Below are 20,616 nucleotides of genomic sequence, written 5' to 3' on the forward strand. Positions count from 1 at the left end.
GTCACTGTATTTGTAGGTGACCTCCCAGGAGGCATGTACCGTTAAAAATAAGTCTCCCCCTCTCCCCTGCCCTTTAAGAACATAAAATGTTGCTTCTGTTTAGGGATGGAGATGTTATTCTGAAACTGATTTGGGAATTTCTTACTCTTGAGTAGGAGTAAGATTTAGTTTACTCTGACTTGAGCACTTATGTTTATTCTGTGCGTCTCTTACACAGGGATGATGTGGCTGATGGTCCAATATTCACTAGAGGCCTCTCATGTCCTCGAGGCCTTGAGAGATACACATCACATGAAGATCAACCTTCGAGTTCCTTTGTCATGAGACATGATGAAGACTACCGCAACCAAGATGTTTTTCTCCATCGTTCAGATTATAGTCAGCATTATGGTCGTCGAGAAGAGCTGCCTCGTGGATCTGACAGAGATGGTGACAAACTCAGGAAATCCTCCTACCCATCGAGGCCAGAAGAGAGGGGACGAGAAATAAAGCGTCCACGGTATGAAAAGGATGACAAGATACATGGTGTGAGTGGAGAGCATCAGAGTTTCTCATCAGGAACACGAAACTATCGCAGACGAAGCCGCAGCCGCAGCAGAAGCCCAAGTCCATCATACCTGAATGAAGAGTTCAGAGAGCTTGACCGTGCAAGGCGGAAAAGAGAAGAAGAGGAGCGCAGTAGAAACTTGAATAATGATGTTTCAGGCAGTGGTTATGTGATCCCTGGCTTGACTAACACACCACAGACTTCTGAGCCTCGGTATATGTATAGGCCTGAGGAAGTTCCATCCATGCCCAAAAAATCTATTTTGAAGAAACGAGTGGAGATGGAAGTAGAGTCTCCTATTCAGGTTTGATCTCTGTCTGTCTGTCTATATGTTCCTGCCTTCCAAAACAGTCACTTCATGATACAGAATGTTAGTTTGATTTCCAGAATAGAAAAGCCAAGTCTTTATGTTTTTCTGTCTTTGAGAGAACAGGTATCTTCTTGGAGGCCTATACAAGTTAGGATTGCATTAGAAACTTTAAACGGTGAAGGCATTTAATCAAGAGTCAAACATATATAAAATCTGAGGCAGAGTAAAGTGTCCTTGTTGAAATTCAGCCGAGGATGCTGAGATCTGTGCTAGCTTTTATAGAAAACCTGAGTCTTTTTTGTACTACAGGCTGTCAGGACATTGATCGAAGCTCTCTGTCTGTCACAGTGCCTCTTTCTTGTTTCTTCATAAACTTAGAGAACTACCTAATGTATCCTCAGTACCTCTGGCTGAAAACATCTTCAAGTTTCCTTATTTTTTTCCCATTGGATTGTAAGCTGGGATCAGTCCTACTTAATTTGTACCCAGGCTGTACCAGTTGGGTTTCAAAATCAGAGCAATGGAAAGATAAGCGGTTGCGACCGCTGTGTTAAATTGACTTTTCTGATGTTTTAGCATGTCACTTTTGATCTGCCTGTTGTACTGATCGGTTTGGGTTTGACAGTGACATGTTTATCTCAGGAGGTGCTCCAATACTGAGGATCCTATTCTATACCTATTATTGGAAGTCCTATTTAACGTGGCATTAATTATGCGTATCTGAAGAATTGACTGGGAATAACCCCAGTGCAGTTGTTTTTATCTGTTTTAAGGTGTTGAAATCCTATTTGTCTGTGATTAAACTCAAAGCATAGCCAAATTTATATTATGGGAATTCAATTTCAAAGTTTTTATGCTTGCAAAAAATTAATGAAATATAATTGTGATTTTGTGTATTCCTTGGGATAAGCATTCATTGCTGGACATTACATTCCAGAATCATTAGGCAACTTGTTATGTAATATTTTGTCTTCTCTTTGAATTGTGTGTTGTGTTTTTGAACTCTTCAGCTGTGAAGTTGAGGAGAAATCTACATGTTCCTTTGTTTGTTCTGTGAGGTGCATAGTCCCCTCAGAAGGTACTGTACTAAATAGTAACTTCTATTTCTTTCAGCCTGAGGGCTTCTCAAGCAGTCCAGCTCCCAGCAAGGATCTTCCTCTTCTTTCTAGTCATTCATCTTTGCCCCAGAGCAACGACATGGCTCCTTTTGCCTCTGAAGTGGAGAACTTTCTCAAACGGTTTAACAAAGACTCTGTTGTGGAGTCTGCAAACAAGGAGTTGCGTGACGGTTTATATGAGTGGAGCCCGCTTTCTGGGGCTCCCAAAGACGCTTTCACGTTTGAAGAGAAGTTTGGAAGCTTCTTAAGTCACAAGGAAAAGGTAGAACCCAAGTCAGAGCCTGCTGATCGCCATACTGACTTCCTGCTGCCTCATGAGAGGGCCAGTCAGGATGGCAGTGGTTTCTCCCGAATTCTGGGCATGATGGCTGATTCTGTTAGTGCTCAGGAGAAGAGGAGGCGTAGTTTTCCTGACATTGAGGATGAAGAGAAATTTCTTTATGGTGATGAGGATGAAGACACCAAAACTGAATCTCTCCCCATTCAGAAGCCCCCCGTGAGTTGTGGCAATGAGATCACAAGCCAGAAAGTGACCCCACCTCCTACTCCTGCTCCAGCTGTCAAGCTGGATCCTTTAGAGGAGCCTAATGCTGAGTATGCAAAGATCCATGACTTACTCAAAACCATTGGACTTGACATCGGTGTTGCTGAAATTGGAAAACTGGCTGTTCGTACACAGGAACGCCTTCATGGCAAAAAGTTGGCGTCTCGTTCTCCTGATCGTCGCTCTTCAGATTCTCGCAGACTGGACCCTTGGGACTTGCGTCGCAGCCGGAGTGACACTCGTTCTCCCGAATCAGGCCAGCAGCACTCAGCATCACCTCCAGTCTCTTTCCAGCAGTCTAAAGATGCATCTTCTCTTCAGAAATCAGAATATACTAAGAACAAGCCAGTGGGACAGGATATACCTCCCTGTGCACCAGAACAGCCTCTTCCTTCTGTCTCTCTCATTACCTCGGTTCCCCCAGCTCCTGCTAGTTTGCCACCTACACCTACTTCAGTTTCCCAATACCAAATTCACAACTATTCCCAGTTCACTGCCACTCCAATGCCCCAAAACTATCCACCTCCCACAATGGCTCCTCCAGGATATGATGCATATGGACACTATATGGCATATGCAGCCCCTGGCTGGACCATGTACCCTCCGGCCCAGCAGCCTAATCCTACACTGCCAGAAGCTCATGGTCTTCTTACTATGGCCATGTCAGCAAACCCCACACGTCCCAACCTCCGCGTGATTGAGACTGTCTCTATGGGAAAGGATGTCCCTGATGTAAAAAGAGATGGTTCTGTGCTCGTTCATGTGCCTACCACGCCTGCTCATTCCAAAGTGCCCCTTCGTCTGTCTTCACACCCTCTCAAAAATACCACAGAAAAGATGTCGGATGAAAAAAATAGGGCAGCTCAAAAGCAGAAGGTATGTTTTTTTTATTCTAATACATCAAAATATGTTGGACTGCTTGATTGCTGGGGTAGAAGGTTTTCCACTCCAAGTGCACTTTTTTTTTTCCCTGAATGGCTCCAGTTTAAAAGCAGTTGGACTAAATTTGCTTTTGTTAAAGATTTCTAGGTATTTGTCTGTATTACGCTGTGACAATTTTAAAAAATGTGTTAAAAATCCTTCAGAGTTATACACCCATAGGTTATGGCTGAACAGATGAAATCAAGCACAAAGTCAAAGTTCTTGGGGCCAGTCAACAGTCTTACAGAAGAAAGACATGGTGGCAACCGCTTGGCTTTCTTCTGCTGAGCTTTAGATACTGAAATACCTGAAGGTGGAGCTGGGCTTTTCTCAGTGGTGTCCAATGGCAGAACAAGAGACAGTGAGCACAAACTGAAACACAGGAGGCTCCATCTGAATATGGTACATGGTACAGCAATACCATGGTTGTACCTGTAGTAGACATTCTTAAATACATACTGAAGGATGTCATCATTCACAGTTGCTTACATGTTTCCCCCATTTGTATTCATTATCTCTTTTAAGAATCACAAAATCGGAAGAATTTAAGGGAAACTGTTCTTTACTTGGTGCATCTGACACCAGTTTAGGTTATGGGTGTTTCTAGTTACCTTGGTTTGCATGATAATTAGAGAGTAGTGGGGAAGAGCATATTTTAGAATAGGAAACTGTAGTTCTGTAACTGTCAAAGGACTGGAAGATTCCTGAAAGTTATTTTTGCCTACTCAGTTATAGTAGGCAAAAAAACTCGTTAGAACGAATCAGGCCATGGAAAGATGGACCACTAAATCCAAGAGAGGCTCAAAAGAAGTCACTTTAAATTTTTGGTCTGAGATAACCTCTCTGCTTTTTGTTTGAAGTGACTCAAGTACTTAAACAGTGTTACATCAGCAGATAAATGAGCTTTCACTGCTTGCAGGACTAGTAATTTCTTCAGCTGACGTGGTTGAAATTTTGTTGTTAATGAAACTTGGCACTTCTGGACAAGTTCTGTTGGCTGAAGGTGTGTCATTTTCTCCTGCCGTGACATACCCTGGTAGCTCACCTATGCATGGCAGAATTTCTAGCACTTTGTCTGCACTACAGACATCTTTGCCTTGGGCTTAGTCCACTGGTTTTTTTTGCTGGGATGGCTTGGAGTATAAAATCTTGCATGCTGCAGCTGATGCACTCCCTATACTGGCAGAAAACTCAGAATGGTGATTTAAAAAAAAAACAACACAAACACAAAAAAAAAATTGTGGCATTTAAGACATGGCCTAACTGTGCTGGTAGAACTCCTTCCAGGGCTTACTCCAGAATCCCTAGATCCTGCCAATGTTTACATTGCCATAGTAGTTTGTTGTTTGCTCGAGGGAGAAGTCAATAGTAAGCTTCAAGAGCATTGTGAAGGTAAAAAAAAAAATTGAGATTTGTGTCTTGAAAACTGAACCTGGAAGAAATTGGAAGAACTTATCAGGTTTCATTTTAGCCTGTTGCCTCGTTTCCTTCTGTGAGAATCAATGGAAACCAGTGAAAAGCAGAGTTGTGAGCTCCTTATTCCAGAGTTTACCTTACTGAGCAAAAAAAAAACTTAATCCAAGTGTTTAATTTCAGACAGTTCTGCCTGCAAAATAATTTGGTGATATAGTTATGATGAGATTGAAGCAGAAACCTAAATAATAGCTAAAATTGGCCAGAGTCGAAGCAGGAGGCAAGGTGAAAGGCTGTGAAGTCTTTTGTCACTGATGGAACATGCCAGCTGTAGAGATACTGCCATGAGTTTTGAAGAGCCATTTAGCATTGATCTTGCTCACCTCTGTAGAAGATCGTCAGTTGAGCCTAAGTGCCTTGGGAAATGGTGCAACAAATAAAGTGGTTTTGAGGAATACACTACTCAAAAGAAAAAAATCACCTGCATATAGGGTTGAGCATGAGCACATGATACAGTTACCCGCAGATGCAGAGGTAGAGGTGTATTTGTTGTGTTAAAATACTCAAGAACTTTTTAAGGATAGCGAGCAGTGTTCTGTGACTGGCAAACTGAGGTCTTGCTGTCACTCCTGCAAGACTTGTCAACTTTTGTTGGGAAGAGAAGAAAATCCAGTCCCCTTCCAATCTGTTTAGGTGATAGAGGAGAGAGAAAAACTGAAGAATGAACGAGAAGCACGGCAAAAGAAGCTTTACTATCTCAAGACTGAACTGGACAGGCTTCGTAAACAGCAAGGTAGAGTGCATCCCCTCGCCCCTTTTTTTTTTCCAGTACGTACTAGGAGAGGTGAGACGTTCTAGTACGTACTAGGAGAGGTGAAGAACAAAATAATAATAGTCTGTAGTTTAAAACTGGTATTTTCATACTCTAGGCAATGCAGAACTCTTGAGAAAGCAGTGACATAATTACTATATTAAAATTAATTATGTCAAAATTTGTCTGTTACACTGAAGCAAACACTTGCTCTTGCATCTTGTTTGGCAGCTTGATAAGTTAAATGAATTACACTTTGCATTTTAGTGCTTTTTTAGAAGAAGTGAGAAAGAGTAACTGAAGATATGTCAGCATGCCTTTCAATTTTTCATGAATCTTATTTGGAGAAGGAAAAGTCCTCTCTAGACAGAGCTAACTTTTTTATTTTTAAAAATTTTGATCAGTCCAAGTAAATACGAATTTCTTTCACTTTTGGAAAACAACACTTTCAGGTTAGAACATACGATTAACTTTTGCTTGTTTGGTCACACAGGGAAATAGTGATTATTAAATTTATTCTCTCTCTTGAGGATTATGGTGCTTTTGTTAGGGTGTATATTAAGGCAGTCCTTATAGAGGTGGATCGTGCAGATTTAGTGATGCTGTACCTAAGAGTCAGTTCCATCTTTACAGCTTCCTAGTTAAGATTTAGCTGTAATATTTAATATAAGTGTTTTACTTATTTTTGGAATAGTTATACAAATCTTAAGACAGTTTTCCTGTTGCATTTCCAATTCTTCTGCTTCCTTGATTGACTCAGGAGAGATGTTGAGGAAAAAACGTCGTGAGAAGGATGGACACAAAGACCCCTTGTTGGTTGAAGTGAACAGACTGCAAGAGAACATTATGAAGGAGATTTCAGAGCTGCATAAAGAATCTGATGCAGCTGACAAGAAGCAGTCTGAGCTTGACAAAGTAGCACAGATCCTGGGGATTAACATTTTTGAAAAACCCCGGAAGCCATCTGTGGAAACCAAAGATTCCTCGGAAAAGAACAGCAAGTCAGAAAATACAAAAGGTCTGGAGAAAACATCTTCCTCCAACAAGGTAAAGTCTTCTGGCTTGTGTGCTAGTGATTTTCCCACTAAGAGAAGAGGGCACTGGGGAGACAGCTGCTCCCAGACATTCACTAGAGGATCATTTGATGTCATTTCTTATCACATCTCATACGCTGGTTTTGATGGTGCATGCAGGTGAGAATCAATGTATCAGTGTTTATGATTTCCTTCAGGGTTTGTGCAGTTCAGTACCACTTCCTGGTCTTGATCTTGGTTTTGCTGAGGTGTTGATTGGATTAAATAATATCATGAGTGTTTGTAGCTGTTCAGTCTCAATACCATACCAGGAGGACAGACTTTTTTTTTCTCTACAGCATTTCTGGCATGGCCTGTCAAGGAGGAATGTTTGTAGCAGCAAAGCTCTCTGCAAGTTTGGAGCATGTTGGTCTTCTCACTGGGTGATGATATTAACAAATCACAAGATTCACATATGATTGTCAGCTTAACATGATTATTATGTACATGCTCTGTCTTAGGAAATGCATCAGTATGGTCTCTCTGACATGGTCTGTACTACTGAGTGCTGGATATACCAGAACAGGCTTATTGCATTCCAAAATATAGTTTTTACTTTGGAAGTACTGTATGATAGTAGCATCTGAAAGGTTATACGTATATTTAGGAGATTAATTATCTTGCTTTTCAGATGTTTATTCAAATATGTAACTAAAATAGTTGATGAGAGATGGTAGATGCTTTTTGTGTAGACTTTACTGTATATTTTTTGCAGAGAGGAAAATGTTAGTAGGGTAAGAGGTATTTCTTCCAAGATCACTCAAATCTGTGTATCCTGTAGACTTTTTCTTATGCTTCATCGTGTTCTGGTTCAGATAACTCGTTAGATGTCTTTGATTTTAAGGCTTGCTTTTGTGTTTTGTTTTTGTTGTTTCTTGAGATGTCACTGAAGTCTAGTATCCACTTACTTTTACAAATCATTTGCTTCAGTCACCACATTGAAAAACTAATGTAGGCAACAGTGTCTGCTAAATCCTACATTGCATTAAGTTACATTGCTTTCTTATATTGAGATAAGGCATGTGTGAATATATTTTTTATTATTTTAATTTTCATTGTTTGTATTGTCCATACCCATAATAACTTGATCCCCTTTTCATAGTTCCTTATTTTAACATGGAAAATTCTGAGCGCTAGCCAGGAACATTTAATATTTTCAGATATCTATAGGCACGTAGGACATTGCCCTTAGTGTCTAAGATTCACCTTGTAATTCTGATTGTTTACTTTTTTTAATGAAAAGAAAGACGGTGCAGGCCTTTTGACACTGGGATTGATCGACTATGCCAAGCTAAGGGCAAAAACGTATGCCTTTCTGCTTATGTGCAAGCTACCTTGTGGTTTCTTGCTGCTGAACCTGTGTTTGTGTGTTGTAGTTAGATAGTGAGTGCAGAGGTGAAGCTGGTCTTGTACTAAACAGACAGATCATCTTTTCTGGGCTCTAAATAGTAGCAAATTATAAAGGCATCTTTGAGCTGGGGTTAAGCACAAACTGGAGTTAAAGAGTTGGCTGTCAGCTATCTATGTGAGAAGCATTGTCTTTTTAAAGTTCTGGTTGAGATAGTATTTTTATAGGATATATTGGGTGGGTCATGAACATCCTTCCATACACTTCCTGTGGATCATAAGTTGGTCTTCTCATTGTTTAAGAGAATGTCAGCTTTGCTATGTTCTTGCAGACAGAATATATGTAAATATTCACTGGTCACTCCCTACTCTGCTACTAAGAACTAGATTGTAGTGGGATATGGATATTGGTGGGGTGCATAGTGGCCTGGGTGTCTCTTCATTGTTTGATTTACAATGTATGTTGTGTGGGGAGGTGTTAATAGGAGAGAATCTATCCCTGTTTATCGAAAGGAATTTCAAGTAAGGCAGATGTTATTTAACAATTTTGAATCTGTTTAAGTAAATGTGTTCAACGCCAACAGTGAATAACAAGTCATACGACAGAACTCAGTTCTGCTAAGTTAACATGCTGTTTTTTCCAGACTACCATGCAGATTAGAAATGATAACATAATGGCCTTTCAGCCATTGAAAATGTAACTCAAAACTCAGAATACATCTAGTACTGTCGTAATCTAAATTAGCAGGGCTCATTCATGATATGTTTCAGGGATTATCTGTTTTGCTACTTTGCAGCATCAGTGCGGTATTAATTTTGGCTAGAGTCCTGAAATGTCTGTGTATCACTGTATGGCATCTTTCTGTACAAATCAATGTAATTGCAAATAATCACATCTTTAAATCGCAATATGCTTCACCTTATATACTCAGGTAATTAACAAAACACCATCCTTCTATTATTGCTAAGCCACGAGTCTTCTGGAGAATTCAGGAGTTCTCAAATAATCTGATAAAGCCAATTGAGTTAAATCATAGTCAACTAATTCTTACTTCCTTTTTCAATCTGCTTTAATCCAAGCTACTTTTACAGTAACTTCTGAATGCTTCTAGGGGAACCATTTTAGGTCTTCTGGGCATTGTTTGGCTAGTATGGTAAATTGGAGCTATTCAGATCTTTATGCAAAACCCATAAAGTGAGAAGGGTGCATGCCATAGGGAATTTGTGCATTTGGTTCCTTGATTACCTGCAACCATCCAGCCATTACATCTGGGAGCTCTTCATTATTGGAAGCTCTTCACTGTGACCACGCAGCATCTTAGTCGGCAATACCAGCTCTCTGAAACGATGGAATTAGCCTGGGCGCTGAAAAGCAGGTGATATATATATATATATTTTCTATGTATGTGGCTTCTGCTGGAGGCAGGTTCTGAGTTCTAGAGCATTATGTCTGTCCTGCCTTGTCTTAGAGAAGTGTTTCCTTTTGTTCAATTTAGGAATCAAAAACTACTAATGAGAAATCCAGAGGTAGAAGCCCGAAACCAGCAGAATCTTCTTCACAGTCCTCCAAACATCCTTTCCAGTTGGCCAATATTTATGAATATTATGATGCAGGGAACCACTGGTGCAAAGACTGCAATACCATCTGCGGGACCATGTTTGACTTTTTCACACACATGCATAATAAGAAACACAGACAGGTATGTTGCAGGTTTCCTTCACTAAGTGAATTTCATATTGCTATAAATACTAACACTAAAACACACATCGAAGAACTAAATTTTACAAGAGAATCTGAAGTAATAATGAACCCAAGAAGTTGCTTATCCGATTCTTTTTCCCTAATGTTGGACTTCAGCAGTTTGTACAGCTACCAGTGTGTTCCGACTAGTGTATATGGGGCCTGTGTTCCGTTCCCTCAGGAACTAGCGTTTGATATTTGCGTTTCCTATGTTTACCTGTCCCTTGCCATCATTTACATTTTACCCTTTTCACAGGTTATTTTCTCATTATAAAATGCAAAATGGGAGGGGAAAGAGAGGAAAACATAATTCCTGTAAATATTTGCACGTTGATTTTAATGTTCAGTGTTCTGAAAGGATGTTAAAAAGGAAAAAGACAAGTGTACTTGCCTTGCTAGTGTAATATATGAGCCTGTATACCTCTGTCACTGTGCAAATAGACCCTGGATCCTTACAACAGACCTTGGGCTTCGAAGACGCAGAGTGAGACCAAACAAGACTCCATAAAACGCATCGATAAGATAACTGTTCCTGCCAAAGGTATGTTAATTTTTTTTGACGTGGATATCAGCTCCCTTTGCCCTCCAGCACGTTCCAATTGCTCAGAGAAAGGAATTTCAAAACTTTATTTTGTTGTAGGAGCACACTTAGATACTATATTATTAGGTAAAAGGCAAATTATTTAATTTCATGGTTATTCTTGTGGAAAAGGTCATGAAGCGGTACCGTAGGAAAACATAGCATGGTTCCTTCTCTTCTTTTTAGAGTTTAGGGTGTTTTTTTTTTTTTTTTAATACCAGCTGGCCTTTTTTTTCTCCAGTGTAGTTCTGAAGTGGTTTTTGCTAACTTAATGGAATTCAGAACATGACCACGAGAACTTTCTGTGTTTGGGCAGATCTTGTGCATTATTCCACACAGCCTTGTAACAGACTCTTCCATTCAATACATTTTTGGTGGAAGTGTCCCTGAAAAATCACGGATGAGTACTTGGTGGAGGGTAGATACAGAGAATCTGAGAAAGCCATATGGAAGGGGCTGTAAGTTATTTGAAAATTAATATAAGATTTAAAATCTGAATGTCTAAATAGGCCAGTGATCAGTCTCAGTTTATTAATCTGTTATGTACTTCTAGTAGTGCCCACTAAAGGAGGATGTGCAGTGTGATAGATAATGGCAGCTGGTTCTGTAGGCACAAGGATGCAGTCTTGCTGAACTTCACTGAAAATACTTGTGTTCTTTTTATAAACCAGGTGTTTAGTATGTGAGCAGACTATACCATAAAGATGGAAAATAGATTAAGGCTGTAGGAAATGTTAACCTACTTGAATAGGGGATAGCCTTAATATGATGGAGAGCACTAAAATAATTTTTTGAATCATAGTAATCAAGCTTCTTCACTTTACATGTCTGCTCCTGGTAGTCGTATTTCCCATACTGTAAGCGTAAGGAAAGCAGGATTAACTATTCCAAAAGGAACATTGCTGGAGGTTTTGCTGTTGTTCTTTGCTATGTTTGTCTGGCTTTGTTAAGAGCTTGGCATTTATTAAGTTTTGTTTCTCTGATGGTTTTCTTCGGCCTTTTCAGGCTCTGAGTTTCTGATTCCCATCACTGGATATTATTGCCAGCTCTGTCATGAATTTTTTGGAGATCAAATCTCAGCAGAGCAGCATGTGAAAAGTCATCCCCACAATGAGAAATATAAGGTTGGTAACTGGTGTACCAGGAGTGAGTCATTCTTTCTGTTAGCTTCTACTGTCTTCCTTTCCTGAAGAATGACATTTGACTCCTTAGAGTATATTTATTTGATTATCTTCACTACATTCTGCTGAACTAAACAAGCAGAACTTCCCACTATATAGAGACTAATCTTTCATTTGCATGGGGGTGAAACTGTGTTTTAAGTCCCAGTGTTGATTTTCACACTCTTCTGTAAAGTGCCACCACTGCTGCAAGCCACCACTCAGTTCACATTAAATTAGAGAATGTGGAGTTTGTAGCATCTCAGTTTCTTGGTAGGAAGAAGTTCCCTGCTCTCTTAGTGTTGAGATGGCACTTACTGAACAAGTCAAAATTGTTACAGAGCTGAATTTATTTATTTCTTTTTCATGGAAACAGTGGCTAAAATTGTGCCATTTATTTCCACAGAAATACATAGATGAAAACCCACTCTATGAAGAGAGGAGAAATCTAGACCGTCAGGCTGGATTGGCTGTAGTTCTGGAAACAGAGCGCAGGCGGCAGAGTGAGCTGAAACGGAAACTAGTTGAGAAACAGAAAGAAGAGAAGGACGAGAAGAAACCAAAAATAATAAAGAAAGAGGAAGCAAACAGCATCCCAGAGCTTGGAGAAGGGACTAGTGAAACTCAAGGCAAAATAGATTCTTCTGGGCGAAAACTGGGTATCAAGCTTAAGCTGAAGAAGGAAGAGAAAGAGGAGAAAAAAGAGGAAAAGAAAGATGAGTCTAAAAAGGAATCACCAAGCCAGACTTCCTTTGGGAAATTCAGCTGGAAAAAGACTGAGAGAGAGGATAAAACCCCAGGAGGAGTTATTCCAAAGGAGGAGAGTACAGAAGGAAACAAAGAGGAGAACAAGTGTCAGTCTGGGAAACTCCATGTTAAGCCCATTGAAATCAAACTGTCTGGGAAAACTGTTATTCCACACACTAGCCCATGGACACCAGTTGTTTCCACATCAACACCAGCAAAAATTCTACCCAATCTACCAGTCCCCACAATGATTTTCAGGAAGACTACTACTGCAACAGTTAGCAAACCAGCACCTTTGAACACGTTTTTGTCAATAAAATCCTCTGGAACTACCACGAAACCACTGCCTGTGGTAAAAGAAACCAATACAGATCTTCTACTGCCTCCAGATATCATCTCAAAAGCTTTTGGAGGAGAAGAAGTAATTTTAAAAGGGGCAGAGGAGGATTTGAAAGCATCAGAGAAAAGCGAGTCTTCTCAGACTTCAGATATTCCACCTCCACCCCCTCCTCCACCAGCAGTCCAGCAGGCATCTGTCATCCCTGCGGATGAAGTAGCTCCAGGTGTGTCTGAAAGTGAACAGACAATGCTGGCAATGCCTGTGAGACCCCCTCCACCACCACCACCTTCAACTGCTTTCAGTGAACAGGCAAAAAAGGTAGAGAAACGAAACTCTTGCTTGGCCACAGCCAATGCTAAAGATCTCTATGATATTTTCTACAGTAGTAGTGGAAAAGGTTCGACTGACAGCAGGCTTCCAAGTTCTGCACTTCCGAATGGAGAAAACTTTAACCTAACAAAACCTACAGACTCATCTGCAAACCCTAGAACAAATCATAGCTCATCTTCCTTGAAAGAGGATCCTCAGAATGTGGCTACTGAAGTTAGCCAGGTCCAGTTAGCTGAGAGAAGCTCAGAACTGGAGAGAACTGATATTCAGGAGACTTTAATACTTCATACTGAGATGAGCCCTGACATTGAAAATGGTATTCAGAAAGACGTAAGCCAAAAATTTCAGACTCCTCTTTCAACAGATGTTCAGAGTAAATTGAAAGAAGGTTCCTCACAATGTAATAATCAAGTAACAGGGAGTTGTGTTCTTGGTGAGAATCGGGCTGAAATGAACAAGAAGCCACTTCAGCCTCAGCTATTGGAAATATCAATGACAGAATTGCCAGAAACAAAAACTGCTTCTGGTATCCTGATGCCTGCAGAAGTTGGACTTGTGGATATAGGGAGTAGAGAGGAGGTAGGCAGTCAGGAATTCTGTGACCTACAGAAAACAGATGTCCAAGAGAACGTTGGACAGGAAGATGCAACTAAAGCTGCGGTTACTAAGACAAATGTTCCTAGTACCTTGGAGAAAGACACAGAGATGAAAGACTGGGAAGTAAAAGCGGTAAAGCCTGAGCTTAGCTTACACCCAAAGACTTTGTTACCTGAAACACAGAATGAAATTCAAAATTCGGGAAGTTCTCATTTGGTAGAGGAAAAGTTAAGTGATAAATGTAGAACTCACTCAGAAACTGATAGTCCAGACTTGCTCTGTGATTCTCAAAACACTTCAAAAGAAAAAGCTTTAGTAGCAGTAATGACAGAACAGGATTCTTTTGATGCTTCCTTAAAAGATGTAAAACTGAAAAGTGTAGCTTTGGAAATATCTCAGCCAGGAGTCCTTGGTGAAGCTTCTAAAATTTCAGAAACCCAAAATAAGATTTCAGAATTGACAAGAAGTCCTGCTGAATGGGACACTTCCAGAACTAGTAATGGAGAAAAACAGGTCATCACAACCCGTTCTTGTTCTGAAAGTGGTTGGATTCTATCAAATACTCCAAATGTAGAAATAAAAACTGATTCTAATGAAGTTAGTGCTTCAGAATTGACAGAGGTACGGCCAGACACGTGTCTCGCCAACACAGAAGCTGGAAGTAGCATATTAGAAGCTCAAGAAAAAGTTGGACCTGAACCTTCAGGCCATGTATTATTAGATAACCAAACCCAAAGGCAGGAAGTTGCATGGTTAGTCAATGCCAGCTCTGCAAACATTGTTGAACTCAGATCCAGTGTAGAATTAGTCGTTGAAGTTGAAAAAAAATCCTTAGGACACATGGGATTAGATAATGTTTTTGTCAAGAGAGACGCAAAAGAGGTAGGGGGTAGAGGCTTTTCTAGAGCTCACTCTGATCTTGCCCAGAAGTCAATAGTTGCTTTATCAGCAGATGTTCATAGGGAGCATCTTTCAGAAGGAGCTCTCCACTCCCGAGAAACAAAGCATGAGGTTGTAAGAACCTCAGCAGCCGGTGACTTTCATCTGAATACCAATCACTCAGGACTGATCACTGAGCAATCTGAAAGTCCCCCTGCAAATGTTCATGTGGATAACAAGAGAGTTTCTTTGACATCAGAAGATGTGAAACACAATGAGACTCCCTCCCAGAAAGCAGATCTTGCGTTCAAAAGCACTGATTTCAGTTTGGGAGATACTAAGGTAAAGCATGAATGTTTCAGCATCCTTACAGCGGGACTTTTAAATGAGAAAAGTGAAGAAGTCTCAAAACTAGAAACTGTTGCATCCATTAGGCTGGAGTCCAGTAAAATTAGGAAGCTGGGTATTGAAAAAACAGTGGATGAAACAGAGATTACTAGTTTTGCTACATTGACTTCTGGTAGTCGGGAAGATAAATTTTGCACACGGATTTCTCAAACAGCTATGCCGCAGCTTGGATTGCTGTCCTCAAACAGTGACACTACAGAAGGGATCATGCCAGTTCTAGAAATGCAGAGCATTTCTCCCATGTCTGAGAACCTTCTGCAAGTGGAGGACTGCAAAGGTGGTGCTGTAGAAATGCCATCACTGAGTTGTGACGGACGCAGCACAGAAAGTCAGGCTTCTGAGTGCATGGAAGCTTTCCTTCCTGGGCTGAAAGAAACACACGGAAAGGAGGGTGGCTCAGGAAGCGAGGGAGTATGCACCATCCAGAGCAAGAAGACTGAGCAAACAGAAACTGCTGACAGTAGTTTGGAAGCTACAACAAATTCAGGAATTGCTGAAAGCTTAGCAGAAAGCCCAGTGGGTTGAAGTGAATCCAGCCAGTCCCAATATTTGAGGAGCCAGAGCTGGGATTATGTATATTTTTTTTTGTTTGGTTGGTTTTTTTTGTTACAGTTGAGGGGTTTGGGTGTATTTTGCATCCTGTGATAGGACTTGACTAAAGTGAAACTTAACATCGTTGGAAACCAGACACATACTTTATTCTGTACATAATTAATTGTGTAAAATGTTTTTTCATGTGAATTTTTTGCCAATTTCTTTTCTATACTCTGCTATTAAAATGGAATATCTCATTTATAATGCGTGCGTCTTTGTTGTTTATTTTGGGGGCTTTTATTCTTTGACCATTCTTGGATGATTTCCAGCTCACCTGTTTGTGTCAGTAGCAGCGTGAGTAGCCCAGCCACTGGGACAAGCTCAAGAACAGCAATTTAGACTTTGAAATGGAGACTTGCAGAAGAGCTAAAACTGAAAATTTCTTTAAACTGTAATGCATGATTTTGTTTACTTTCACTGTTTGAAATGCAAGAATGTGATTAGAGTTGATTTTTTTTGTTTGTTTTTTGTCTCTGTGATTTGTAATTACTGTTATATTACATCTGTGCTTAAGCTGTTTCATTGTATTGTGTAAGCACATGTATGGATGCCACATCACTAAGCAAGGGGAGAAAATCTGTCCGACTGGCTTTTGGAGAAGAAGACTAATCGGTAAGGCTCTGTGGCCTGACACCTGGACCAGACATTGAGGTCACTTACGTGATTTGAAATGGGCTTTCTTTCATAGTATTGTGATCCAGTAACTATTTGTGTTAAATCATTTAGCAGCTGACCAGCTCTGAAGAAGCAGAAGATCAGAACCCTGGTGTCAGGAATTGGACTCGCTTCATGTGATACAGACACATGCATGCCTACCCTGAATGGTCCTTGAGCTATCAAAAGCTCTACTGTGATGGTTCTCATTTGTATAGCTTGTTAAAGACTGAAGTATTAAATGTGTTTGCTTGGATAAATATAACATTTGTATTTGTAAATTGTTTAAAAAAATAAACATATGGTGGTCAACAAGACTTTCTTCTTGATTTTATTTTATTTTTTTTTTAAGCAGGGAAAGTGTTTTATTCCGATTATTTTCTTACTCCTGTAGAGGCTGAGAAAATTAAGAGACTGTAGATGATGAAGACATTAAACAGCTAGCCTGCTCAGTAAAAAACTGATTTATTCCCAGCTGAAGTCAATGGAAGAACTACTGTCAACATCATCAATGGAAGTTTGTTTGAAGTCTTGAGTCCTATGTAAAACTCAAGGCGGGGGGTCAGGGGCAGAACCCAAGCAGAGTTCATATTTCTGTAATCACTACCAGCATGTGGACCTCCAGAGGGGGAAAAATCACCATTTTTTTCCATTTCCATGACTGTGTGAAGAAGGTATGAAACATTTTTCGGAGTCATTATGGTAGTTTCATATTAGAAATGTAAGAACTATCTAAGCTGAATTTGGAAATCTAGTATAAATGGTCAAGTCACCAGAAAAAAAGGTAATTAAGAAGGGAAGAGGGTTTTGAGAAAGGCTCTTTGAGCTGTTTTTATTATGTTAAGCAGTTACTGCTTTGGGTATAAGAAGTCTTTGTTAGTATCATTGCCCTACTTTCTTCAAATAACCATTTGCTGTCAAAACTAGAGAAAGAAAGATTTGACATGCTTTGATACTTTTAAAATGGATTCGGGTAATGAGTAGAGATTGCTTAAATCCTGTTTTATAAAAAAGTTTCTCAGTTTTCTTTTGTAAATGTTTTTTTTATTATATATCTGAGTTTATTTGTTTACATTTGACAGCTAAATTCCAGATACAAATCAAATATCCTTGTTATCTGCTCTCCTACAGTTGCTCCTACAAGTAGCGGTGGTGTTCAGTGCAGAGCCTGGCTGGCCATGAATGGAGAGCAGCTACCACCAAGGGAAAGCAAGAGCTTTGCAAATGAGAAACTGAGAATTGTTACCCTGTCTTTATCTTCAGCTTTCCGGAAGCTGAACCTTCCTATGGTACAAATTAAATAGTACTTCTCTTCATGCTCTTTTGTCAAATAGTGGTTCTTCTATCCCTGAGTGGAGTAGGTCTCTCTGTTCCACACTGGAAGAAAGATTAATTTGGTCTTTTTGAGGTAGGAGTGGAAGGTAGTCCTGGAACTGCCGGAATGGACAAGAACAAAAAGGATGGTGTAGATGATGACATCTAGGCAGACTAGCAGACAGAGGTTTTAACACTGTCTTGCAATTTAATGAAATGGCATATATTTTTATTTATGTATTCTTTTTTTTTTCCTTTCTCTTTTTTTTTTTTTTTTTTTTTTGCTGTGGTTTCCAGAGGCATGCAGTAAATGATTTATCCACTGTACTGGTCCCCTGTGCTGGCAGAGCTGTAGCATAGTGCACTGACTGGGAAGCCTTAAGTTCTAGGCTGGCCTTGGACTCTTGACTCCAGATCCTCAGGAGGAGGGGTGAGTTAATGGAAGGGATTTACTTGTGTGTTTGAACGGTGCAATATGGCATTACCTCTCCTTCCTGACCTAGTTTTCTGAAAGCTGCATAAGGCATATGAAAACACGTTTCTCCTGATTTTTAGAAAGCCACTGACAGGGAGGAAATAAGCCTAGTTTGAATGGTTTTTTTACACTACTTCAAACCAGGCACAAATAACTAGTAAATTCAAAGGACAATGGGTTAACTCTAGGCTTTCATTTGATGCTGCAGCCTTTAGTTTGCCATGATGGAGTCTGGCAAAAAGGCCTTTCTCCTAGATGAAGTTTGCTGCAAAACTAAGCTTTATTACAAGGCAGTAGAAGAAGAGCCATGGAAAAGCTGCCTGCTTTCTGTAACTCAAAATTTAAAGTCCAGGTGTTTTTTTAATAGTTCTTCCAGTTTCTTCTAATATCTGTGGCAGCATTTGGAAAGGAGAAGCAGCTTTCAAATTTTTACAATTGTAAGAAAAGTCTAAAAACAAAAGTAATGTTTTAGACAAAATACAGTTTTTCTTTTTTCCTGGGGTAGTCTCTTGGGCAGGTAAACCTTGCTTCTAGCTTGGTGGAATCTTGTCTTTGACTAAGTTTTAACTAAGCAGCAGATAGGCTTTGGGGGGACTTGTTTCTTTGTTTTAGACTTCCAAATGGCATGTGAGCAGAAAAGAAATATATGAACCAGCATTCTGTTACTATTTTTTTCCAAATGCATTTGTGTCTTAGTGGTAAAAAGTACAAGTAGTAGCAGTAGATTAAGATATAAGGTCTCTGCTATTTCTTAATTCTTGACAAAGATGGAAATAAATGCCTAATTCTTAGCTAAGGGAAGCTGCACAAAGATGTTAAATTTTGCCCATGGAAACAGTAGGAAAGCAGGCAAAGACAGATTATTTTTTTAGCCTGGTAAACTCCAAACGGTTTTCAGAAATAGCAAGTGATGATAGCAGAAGTCTCTGTAGAAAACCAAACCCACCGCCATTCACGAAACTAGTGCATCCCAAAGCACGACAAGCCTATATTTCTTTAGTGCAAAGGGCAAGAGAAAATCATGAGACAGGTTTTCATGTGGCACTTGATGTGATACTGTAGGTTTATTAGTCTCAGAGCATTACAGAAAGGTAAAGGGAGCAAAATCATTCCCTGAGACAGAATTCAGTCCTGTTGTGCCTGCTGCATAGAGAAATGCAAACAGCCTACATGCCACCACTGTGGGAGTGTAGAGCAGCCATAAAAATGATTTTGCTTGACCCATCTGCCTCTGTCTAGCATGAAGGAGAAAAGAGGTGCAAGGTATAGTTGCTAGACTAATCCTTTCTGTAAGCTATTTTCAGACATTGTGGATATATTCCTGACTATAATCAACTTGAGCAAAATAACACAGCTGCAGACTGTTACATTCTGCCTTAGAGCAGAAAACTGAGGCTCCATATTTAGTTTTAGTTTCTGGGTTTTGTTTTGCAATCCTACCTCCACTTCTTTTTAGGCTGTCTTGTTGCTTGCAGTGAGAAGGCTGATTACCGTGTGATAGCAGTTCTAGGCTCTGGTAAAACGAGTCAAGCTACTGCAATGATTCCCATGAAGCTGTACAGCAACTGGGGATGCAGAGAGCTGAGTCATTAGAATTGCTTGGTGGGTGGTGGAGAACAGTTGAATACCTGCAGGAAATAAAACCTGTATCAGAGCTGCTGCAAGGGAAACAGCATTCCCTTTTCCAAAAGGCTGGCTGAAGAATCTTCAGTTTACAGACAGGAGAGCACACACACAAGGTAATGTTTTCAGTTCTTAATAAAATGTATTTTTTTCTTCAAGAAACTGCTTTTGTGGGGGAGCTTTAGCCAGAACCTAAGCAACACTGAAATTAGTACCAATAACTTGGGATACCACCCTGTCTAATATGTTTCCAAACTTTAGATGCGTGTAGAAATAAAATAACACTTCAGCAGTGATGGTAGCTGTGAAAAAGATTAAAAGCCCTGTAACAGCTGTCTGGTAAAAAAATGGTAGGGATGGTCCTTACATCAGTACTCTCAGTAGGCTGTATTCATCTCCTGTCAGATACAAAAAACCCCAGATATTAGAGGTAAATGGCAAATAATTAGATGAGAGAAGGACTCCTGTAGCTATGCCAGCCACCTGAAAGATGGCTATTTAGAAATGCTTGATTAGTGGGGGGGGGAAGAAATTCCATTCGCAAAGGAGTACCAGTCACTGCTTTTTCTCATAAGAACTGAAGGCTTAATGCAATTAAACCCATTTAATATGGTGCTTTGTTGATACTTTTTAAACTTTATGTCCTCTGCTAGTTAGTTTCACAGATAATATCACTTTACCGAGTGTATGAGAGAGGTTCCAAATCAGTATATCTTGATCGTGTCTCTAGCCATATAATCCAAGATAGGATTACCAAAGTAATTTGCAGATGTATTTCATGCAGTCAGTGCAATGAATTGATGTAAAGGATTCAGTTTGGCTGGGGGAAAAAAAAATCCACATCTGCATTTACTACAGTATTTTATAATTCACATTTGATCTGTCTGGCATTTGATACAAGATAGAGGTGTGGACAGGCTGCTTCAAGCTGGGTACAATGTCTACAGAACAGAGATCATCCAAGATACTAAATGACTTGTAATTATTCCTCTGAGATTTGAATTTGTGTTTCAGAACCCAAGAAAGCTTATAGGTTGAAAGTTTATTTCAGGTTTGTAAGATGAAACCCTGTGCTTTATAAGGTAGCATC

General features: G+C 39.9%; 1 protein-coding gene across 2 annotated transcripts in view; it reads left to right on the top strand.

Moving 5' to 3' along the window:
• The window catches only part of ZNF318 (zinc finger protein 318), a 26,786-nt gene extending 10,355 nt beyond the window's left edge, over positions 1–16,431 (top strand). Inside the window, exons 3-11 of one of the 2 annotated variants that reach the window (XR_015258096.1) lie at positions 218–851; positions 1,971–3,395; positions 5,547–5,646; positions 6,425–6,711; positions 9,581–9,784; positions 10,267–10,366; positions 11,411–11,529; positions 11,972–16,072; positions 16,187–16,431. Coding sequence is in view for 1 of the 2 variants with exons in the window: in XM_086744206.1 (XP_086600332.1) it covers positions 218–851; positions 1,971–3,395; positions 5,547–5,646; positions 6,425–6,711; positions 9,581–9,784; positions 10,267–10,366; positions 11,411–11,529; positions 11,972–15,391 (6,289 nt within the window). In the remaining variant the exon portion in view is untranslated. Of the gene's footprint in view, positions 1–217; positions 852–1,970; positions 3,396–5,546; positions 5,647–6,424; positions 6,712–9,580; positions 9,785–10,266; positions 10,367–11,410; positions 11,530–11,971 lie in introns of both variants that reach the window. The other variant, XM_086744206.1, reaches the window with a different exon arrangement.
• Positions 16,432–20,616: the final 4,185 nt, after the last annotated feature.

This window comes from Chlamydotis macqueenii, chromosome 3, assembly GCF_036417535.1.
Source record: "Chlamydotis macqueenii isolate bChlMac1 chromosome 3, bChlMac1.mat, whole genome shotgun sequence".
Lineage (NCBI taxonomy): Eukaryota > Metazoa > Chordata > Aves > Otidiformes > Otididae > Chlamydotis > Chlamydotis macqueenii.